The 9,486-nt window shown below is 43.6% G+C and overlaps 1 protein-coding gene across 1 annotated transcript in view; it reads right to left on the bottom strand.

Annotated features, from left to right (window-relative positions):
* LOC111960386 (H(+)/Cl(-) exchange transporter 3-like) overlaps positions 1–9,486 on the bottom strand; it is a 76,354-nt gene that overhangs the window by 19,571 nt on the left and 47,297 nt on the right. The window contains 10 exon segments of the mRNA XM_023982359.2: positions 2,188–2,368; positions 2,638–2,855; positions 3,168–3,354; positions 3,923–4,471; positions 4,693–4,775; positions 5,383–5,484; positions 5,487–5,580; positions 6,140–6,262; positions 7,946–8,133; positions 8,891–8,990. Coding sequence (XP_023838127.1) covers positions 2,188–2,368; positions 2,638–2,855; positions 3,168–3,354; positions 3,923–4,471; positions 4,693–4,775; positions 5,383–5,484; positions 5,487–5,580; positions 6,140–6,262; positions 7,946–8,133; positions 8,891–8,990 — 1,825 coding nt within the window.

The raw sequence follows: 9,486 nt of genomic DNA, 5'->3' as shown, positions 1-9,486 counted from the left end.
ATATTATGTGTGTAGTAAATCTGAGTAGGTTGATGTGTATGACATTGGATGTGATATAGTGAGTGTGTACAATGTCTGTATAAGAGTAAGACTATAATGTGTGATGTCCAAATAAATAATAACTCTGCCAATTTGCATGGTTGAGTGTCTATGTGTGTAACATGTAGTGCGTATAGCCTTAACTTCTCTAGGGTAGGGGGCAGCATTTTCACGTTTGTATGAAAAGCATACCCAAATTCAACTGCCAGTTACTCATCCCCAGGAGATAAGATATGTATAGTATTAGTAGATTTGGATAGAAAACACTCTGKAGTTTCTAAAACTGTTTGAATCATGTCTGTGAGTATAACAGAACTTATTTAGCAGGCGAAACCCCGAGGACAAACCATTCAGAATTTTTTTTTTTTTTATAGGTCACTGTCTTTTCAATGAGTTTTCATTGGGAAACCAGATTTCTAAGTGAATTGCTTGCAGTTCCTACGGCTTCCACTAGATGTCAACAGTCCTGGGAAATAGGTTGAGGTTATTCCTTTGTGTAATGAAGAAATACGGCCATCTTGAAATCGAGGCACTCCAGGTGTCCTGGACATGCGCTTCAATCAAACAGAAGGCATGCAACATTTTGTTTTAATCTTGTATTGAACACATATCATCCCGTCTTCAATTTTATAGATTATTAACGTTAAAAAAATACCTAAAGTTGTATTACAAAAGTCGTTTTTTGGCAAAGTTTACAGGTAACCTTTGAGATATTTTGTCGTCACGTTTGAGCAAGTTGGAACCGGTGTTTTTCTGGATCAAACGCGCCAAATAAATGGACATRTTGMATATATATCGACGGAATTAATCGAACAAAAGGATCATTTGTGATGTTCACGGGACATATTGGAGTGCCAACAACAGAAGCTCGTCGAAGGTAAGGCATGAATTATATTTTTATTTCTGCGTTTTGTGTCGTGCCTGCAGGGTTGAAATGTTTTCTCTCTTTTGTTTACTATGGTGCTATGCTCAGATAATAGCATCCGTATGCTTCGCTGAAAAAAGCCTATTGAATTTCCTGACATGTTTGCTGCGATCACAACCAGTGTCAGCTTTTACTTTTGTGTATCTTTCATTGATGTGATTTAATGAAAGTTTGAGTTTTATAGTAGAATTTTCTCTAGTAATTAATTTTAATTTGGCGCTCTGCATTTTGCTCAGGCTTTTGCCCAATGTTGATACAGTAGCGTCTTGCCTAAACTCAGATTTTCTGGATATAAATATGAAAACTGTAGCCGAACAAAAAATACATTGGTATAAGTCCTTATGGAGTGTCATCTGATTGAAGATTATCAAACTGGTAGTGATTAATTTTATCTTCTATTTCTGCTTTTTGTTACCTCTGCTCCTCTTTTAGCTGGAAAAATGCGCTTCTTGTTTCTGTTGACTTGGCTCATAAACCTAACATAATCGTTTGGTTGCTGCTTTCGTTCGTCAAAACCTTTTTGAAATCGGTCCATTTGGCTGCGGATTTACAAACAAGTGTAGCTTTAAAATGATGTTGTAAAACATACTTGTATCGCATTAGTAGGAATTTAACATCTATGGCGATATTTCTGTCTGTTTTGAATTGGGCGCCCTTGCCAAGTTTCCACTAGAGCTGATTGATGCGAACAGGTGAAGACCAGCATACCGTCCCATACATATACCCTCGAGAGGTTAATATTCATGCATGCATATAATTGTAATCCCATATCGTCTCACCTATCATAGTTGCATCATAATTGACCTTTAACATCATGAAAACACGATTCAGCACTTTCTCATAGCAATTGACGTTTCACAATTGCATCAACGAACGAGACGCTTGCATTACTCTAGAGACGGCTTCACTACAGTACAATGTTTTTCTGTTACAATATATTTATTGTTCCCCCATATTACCCTATTTCTGGACATTCTTCCCCTTGCTTGTTGTAAACATATATAAACTTGTAGACAAATACATAAAAAAGATAGACAAACAAACACATTAAATTATAAAACAGTTCTCAACAATAGAGAGAGCGGGAGAGAAGAGATGAGAAAGAGAGTGAGAAGAGAGCGAGATCAGGTGTGTGTGTGTATGTATAAGTCCGTATGTGTAAGCAAGCATGTAATTGAGTACGTGTGTGCCCCCCACAACCTGCCGTCTCAGTTTCTCCTCACCTATAGCGATGGTYARGTCCCTGCGCAGGGCGAAGCCCACCAGTCTCTGAGACTCCTTGGAGACGATGACAGGGAAGCCATTGTAGCTGGTCTCGTTGATGATCACCTGGAGTTCCTCCACCGTCAGGTCGTCCTGCGTCAGCACCGCTAACGGCGGATCACTACGCTGCGGGCGCATCACCTGAAGTCACACAGAAAGTGGTTTAGGCTGAACCCTAACTGACGCCTTTAAGTCAACTTTTTACTTAATCATACATTGATGTCAATGGTACTGCATCTAACTGTTAATGATTCAGTGTGCCAATGTATTCATTTAATCTGTCCATAATAAATATTTGTTCCTTACACACACACAATATGTTGATGGAGCTTGCATGCAAGTATTTCACCGCACCTTTTATACATGCTGTAAACTGTGTACGTGACAAATAACATTTGATTTTGACACACCTCCCGCGCCAGCGTGGTATGTGTGAACTCTGACTTGGCGTCCAGGAAAGGATACCCGTTGAGGCGGATGTGTGACTCGTAGATGCCCTCACGCCCAAAGGCGTCGCCCACCCACTTGCTGGTCATGACGGCCGCCATGAGGGGCACAATGTATTCCAGACCGCCAGTCAGCTCAAACACAATAACCACGAGAGACACGGTCATCCTCGTCACACCACCTGAAAAAAAATTATATATATATATATATATATATTATTGACTTTTTATTTTACCATGTAAGTTGACAGAAGTGAGAACCTATTATTTTTATACAGCAACGACCTACAGACAAAAGGAAAGGTTTGAATGGGAGAGGACCAAAGCCATCCAACAGGATAGATTACATTTTACACAGCTTCGTGTTTCTGTGATCCATTGACAAACACAGTCTATATAGCAATGTATCACAAGAATGGGGAATGAACACTGAGTAGGAGTATCAGACGTGACCATATCATTACAGACACCCACATCCAGTCAGTGTAACTCACCCAGACATGCAGCAGCCCCCACCATGGCATAGAGTCCCGGGGTGATGCAGTCGGTGCCTACCTCACACCACTCCCTGAACACTAACCAGTCGTGGTGGTAGTATGCCAGTTGCTCCACGGCGATGCCAACAATCCGCCCGGCAATCGCCCCGATGGCCATACTGGGGATGAATAGGCCTGCCGGAACCTGGGGACAGGAACCACAAAAAAACTATCCGGAACTGAAATTCCAATTCTGATTTTGCTCAGTATTTCTCAACCCTAACCATGAGCAGCATTACTTAAAGTCTAGACTACAATCTAAGATTTGGATTAGACCACAATCTGAGACATGCATACCCAATACCATCACATTAAAAGGGGAAGTTCACCCAAAAAAACTTCTGGGCTCTTTATAAAACTTTCCCGAAACGACATTCATAAGTTAAAAATGTGCCTACTGAAATAAGTTAGCAGAAAAATTGTGCAGAGAAAGTCATTACAAGGACTATCTCGATCATGGGAGGCCAGAGCGGTGTGTTGAGGAGGTATTTAGGATGGACTTTTGACATTGCYTGGGGTTTCTATGGGGAAGGCGGGGGTAGAATCAGCGTATTACCTACATCTAAATACTCAAGCAATAGACCTAAAAACTYTCTGGGGTACTGACAAACGACCAGGCAATAGTAGTTATAAAGGATGTTTTTGGCTGAACTTCCCCTTTAACTGCCGGGCTACATTAACTAGACGGTAGTACCCAACCTGCCCTGCCTCACCTTGAGTCCGAAGGTGAATATTGTCATGATGATCTTGAAGACGAGCGCCAGGCACAGCTGCCACATGGCTGTGTACACCCCGGGCCCCGCCGGCTTGTTAGGCGACGCATCCACAAACGCCTTACTCCCGTTCATCTGACTCCTGTAATGGCACAGCTGGGACGACTCCAGCGGCCCACAGTCAGTGAACAACTCCTTTATCAGCTCGCTGGTGTTCTGCCGCGTGTACGGGTTGGGGAACGCCACCACGGCGGTAATGGCCGCCACGAAGATGACCTCCAGGACGGGGTATTTCCCGAAGCGGGTGGACTTCCTCCTTCGGCACCAGGCGATGTTGGCCTTGATGAAGAAGGCCCCCCAGAGGCCTCCAAACACCCCCAGCAGGATGAAGGGGATAAGCTCAAACAGGTACCAGGGGGTGTGGTACTCCACGTAGAACAGGACCAGACGGCTGTTGCCAAACGGGTTGATGGATCGGAGGACGAAGGCTGCCACTAGCGCAGCGAAGAAGGAGCGCCACAGAGTCTTCAGAGGGAAGTAGTAACTCACCTAGAGAGAGAGATGCAGAGAGACAGGTGAATAGGGGACATTATAGTGGGATGCATTAACTCATACAGAGACACAAGAGTGCATGAACAGATTTTACATCATCAGTTGTCAAAGTGCTTACACAGAAACTCGGCTTAAAACGAGGCTATAGTGTGTGTGATGTGCTTACTTATACGGACACACTCATAGAAACACACACACACACACAATATAAAATGTACCTCCTCCAAGCTGAAGAGTACTCCGCCTATGGGAGCACCAAAAGCCACAGACACCCCAGCCGCTGATGCTGCAGATAGGACCTGCAGAGAAAACAAATAAAAAAGATTAGTACCAAAACACAGGCCGAGTCAGCTGGAACACTGACAGGAATTTACCCAAACAACAGGCGAGTCAGCGGAACACTGACAGGATTTATCCAAAACACAGGCCGAGTCAGCTGAACACTGACGGAATTTACCAAAACACAGGCCGAGTCAGTGGAACACTGCAGGAATTTACCAAACACAGGCGGTCAGCTGAACACTGACAGAATTTCCAAACACAGCCGAGTCAGCTGGAACACTGACAGGAATTTACCAAAACACAGGCCGAGTCAGCTGAACACTGACACGGAATTTACCCAACACAGGCCGAGTCAGCTGGAACTGCAGGAATTTACCAACACAGGCCGAGTCAGCTGGAACACTGACAGGAATTTACCCAAACAAGGCGGTCAGCTAACACTGACAGGTTTACAAATCATACTATTACAACAGAAAGGTACCAAAAGAATGTTTTAATCAAACTCTAAACTTTGTATGTAATACAATGGATAATCACCACCATACACTCTCTTCTTGGCTCATACTACTGTATTGTACAAGTATTATTGTATTTCTCCACACCTAATAGAACAGTAGATATACACTCTCTCTTCTTGGCCTCGTTCTTGTTGTACTTGGGAAGAGGTATGAGAAGATGTTTCCAAGCAGCAGGCACATGGACCAGGGAGTCCCTCTTTCCCCAGGCTCAGCAGCACGCACAGCAGCCCGGTGTCACGTCTTGATCAGCAGGGTCCACTTCCCCAGGTAACCCCGGATGATGAACCCACTCAGGATGGTCTTTATCTGGGAGACAGAGAGATGGGGGGAAATAAGGTAAATATACTACTGGAGAAATTATTTCTAGGTTTAATCTGGAGAAGCACCGAGGGTAGAGGAGGTAGATGGTTAGGTCTGTTGAAGAAATAAGGCAAATGTCCAAACATATTCCAAACTGCTCCCGAAAAGCCACCCTGATATAAACGATATACCCTGACAAATCGTTTCTCTCTATGGGCAAAATTTGTTGTCAGTCTTAGAACCAAATAATCATATTTATTGAGACCACCGCGACTAGCTTGCCAGATATGGTCAATGTCACGATCTAAGAATTTTGAAGAAATTAAAACTCCAACTGCGCCGCAGTGCTCATCCCCATCTCGCTTGCTCTCCTGTTGCCATGGCAACTAGAAAGTGAGATTTCGAGTGCTAGACTAGAGCAGACAAGCTCACCRCAACATGAATTTTTCCTACAAAGCAGGTGCAGAACCCACCTGAATTACAATACATAGTGTGTGTGTGTGTATCCATGTAAACTTGTGAGTGTTTGCATTCCACCTGTGCATGTGTGTGCGTGCGCTCTTACCTCAGGTATGCCTGAGCCACAGGCGTAGGGGGCGAACACCTTAACCAGTAACACAGCCAGCAAGGCAAAGGACAAAGCCCAGTAGATGTACATGAAGTAGTTCATGATGTAGGAACCAGGACCCTGGGAGATGAGGAGAGAGAGASAGGAGAAGGAGAGAGAGAAGGAAGAGGCGAAGAGGGGGCAGTCGAAGGAGGGAGAGGAGCACGTTTACACACAAACTACCATTAAAGGGATAGTTTGGGATTTTGGCAATCATCAGAACTCATGAATACCATTTTTTTTTAAATCTATCTGCATCCAGCATGAAGGAAGTTAAAGGTAGATTGCGAGCCAATCCTAACTAGCTTAGCACAAAAAGGGAAAGGTTTTGGGTACAGCTAGCTTCAAAATACCAACTATCCCTTTAACGTTACTACATTAAGACAGTTTGAACTATTCTGAGTGAAAAGGTAATGGAAAAGAGTGGTGAACTACTGCTGGAACACAGAAGTARTACTTCACCCAATCTCTTCCACTGATGATACTTGTCCATCTCAGCAATGGAAACTACTAGCTTATAACACCTATATGACACCTGTAACATGTCACTTAAAACATCTTAAAATGTTAAGTCCCCTATTTAGGGGACTGAGCAGTTCTGGACCGGTTCCGAACCAACATTTTTGTGTACAAAGCGCTCTGCTTCGCCTGCCGTTCTCCGCTCTCATCTGAGATCCAGTATGTGAAATCTGAAACCTCATTTGAATAGGGAGTGATACATTTTCTGGCCTATCCAGACAAAGGATCGAACTCCCCTGGCCGTGAACCTCACAGCTTAGAATACGGTATATGAAACGGGAGAGCCTAGTGATTACAGCAACAGTCTCATCTCGCTATGATGCTCTCAGATGGATTCAACATGAACATTTTAAAAATATTTTAGTAGATTTGAAACGAGACCACTTTCTCTTGGTCACAGAGAGACAAAATCCCTTTGTGCTTAAAACTAAAGTTGTAACAAGTCAGCATGCATATGAATTGCGTCTGTGTGTCGCTCAGAGGACGCGGAGCAGAAAATGCTCTTTCACAGCAGGGGTTCGATCACAGGCTGTGTCACAACCGGCCGTGACTGGGAGTCCCATAGGGCGGCGCACAACTGGCCCAGCGTCGTCTGGGTTAAGGGAGGGTTTGGCCAGGGTGGCTTTACTTGGCTCATAGCGCTTTAGCGACTCCTTGTGGCGGGCCCGGGCGCCTGCAAACTGACTTCAGTCGTCAGTTGAACAGTGTTTCCTCTGACACATTGGTGTGGCTGGCTTCCGGGTTAAGTGAGCGGGTGTTAAGAAGTAGCGCGCGGCTTGGCGGGTCATGTTTCGGAGGACGCATGACTCGACCTTCGCCTCTCACGAGCCCGTTGGYGAGTTGCAATAATGAATAAGATTGTAATTGGATATCAGGAAATTGGGGAGAAACACATATTTTACAGTTATAAGGTGAAATRTTATAGTAAGTTGTTTATAAAACTTGATTGTTACTATATTTAGAAAGCAGTACAAACATGTTYAGCCCTATTCCCACAAACATGTTAAGCCCTATTCCCACAAACATGTTAAGCCCTATTCATCATATTTGTACTGTGTACTTGTATCCTCAAAAGTGACTACGCCTCAGCAATTTATTAACTATTTTTACTAGAAAGGTGAGATTTTAATCATTCTGGCAGTATAATCATTACTTGGTATTTTTTATGGCCCTCTCATGATAAATAATGATGTCTGTTTAAGCGGAAATCTACATTTTGACATTACATTTTTAAATCCCTCTCACCTCTTCCTGGCCCAGGATGAGCCCCGCCCAGCTCTTCCACTGAGGACACTTGTCCCTCTCAGCGAACGTGGTCTCGTTGGAGCCCCAGCAGCACTGCTCGTGGTTAAACCACATGGCATTCAGACACACCCCCTCCTTGATGTCGTTCAGCCAATCAGCAGAGATGTCGATCAGACCCGCCAGGGCACCTGATTGGACAAAGAGGAGGAAACAATAGTTTAAGCCTGTGCCAGTGTGACATAACAAACAAGATGAACAACAAACACGTTGTCAATGACYAGCCTGCATTTACCATAAATACACTTGACTACTGTCYTGGAAATGTTCATCAATAATGAGGYAAGACAAGGTCAATCACCAATCAGGATATTACTTTATTCAAAACGTATTAATAACATTGATTAATTATTGCAATAAAGAAGCTTGTCAACGACCCACCCATAGGTGATTAGTTGAGAGCCCAACGAGGGGATTTGAGCCACAGCATTTTATAGCAACGTATATCCTCCTGAATGTTCATGCCAAACAGATGCATGAAATGGGTCACAAGGTTAGGATTCGTATGAAAAGATACTAATAATTCACAGCAAACTGCATCTGCTGTAAAGACTGTTCTCATTGTGTAGAATCCAGGGTCTGGCCCCCAAAACAACGTTCCTCTCATAATTATCCATACTGGAGCCATCTCCACCCTGGTACCTCATAGAACAGAAACACCAACTCATGCTATGGAATGTGGTCTTGTTAGGTCACCCAATACATCGTAAATCTTCAGCATTAAGCCTCCAGAGGCCCATTCTCAGTAGAACACACACAGATGAGTGTTATAAAACCCTCTATTCTGTTGCATAAAACAACCATTTGATGCAATAACAGCATTATAACATAATCTTGTAATTTTGCTCTCACATTACTAGTACAGGTGAGCTCAGGTGTCTGTATTACCTGAGGCCAGTCCTGTCAGCGTCACTACCAGCCATCCAGACCAGGCATCATACAGGCTCTTGGTGAACTCCCATGCAGACTCCTTCTTCTTAGCGTTGATCTGTACACACACACACACACACACACACACACACACACACACACACACACACTTAACATAAATACTCAAAGTCACGGCTGGCTAAAAGTATTAAACAATATATGGTTCTCCCCTTTTTAGAGAAACAATTATCAAAATGATCATATTATTTTATTAKCACTCATAATGAGTGGCCTAACCATCCATGAACTGCTGCTTCTGCAGTTTGTCAACTTCAGAGCAATTGTTACGTGTTCCTGTTTGTCGGGTGAAAAAAAAATATGTAAACTCCAGGCAACATTCAAATGACATTAAAATGTGGGAGTGAATGGAACCTTGAGGAACGATGTAACCCAGATTCATATCACTAAAGACAAAAAGGTTTTCCTCGTGGTGCTCAGTCATGCACACAGAGCCACCACAGAGAGCATAGGAGGGAACACCTCCTCAACAACAACGACAAACATGACCCCTGGCAGACACTGTAGAGACTTGGGCTGTATACCGTATACCGGGG

The sequence above is a fragment of the Salvelinus sp. IW2-2015 genome, linkage group LG37 (genome assembly GCF_002910315.2).
Source record: "Salvelinus sp. IW2-2015 linkage group LG37, ASM291031v2, whole genome shotgun sequence".
Lineage (NCBI taxonomy): Eukaryota > Metazoa > Chordata > Actinopteri > Salmoniformes > Salmonidae > Salvelinus > Salvelinus sp. IW2-2015.
Note: the sequence above shows the minus strand (reverse complement) of the source record. Positions and strands in the feature narration are given on the sequence as shown.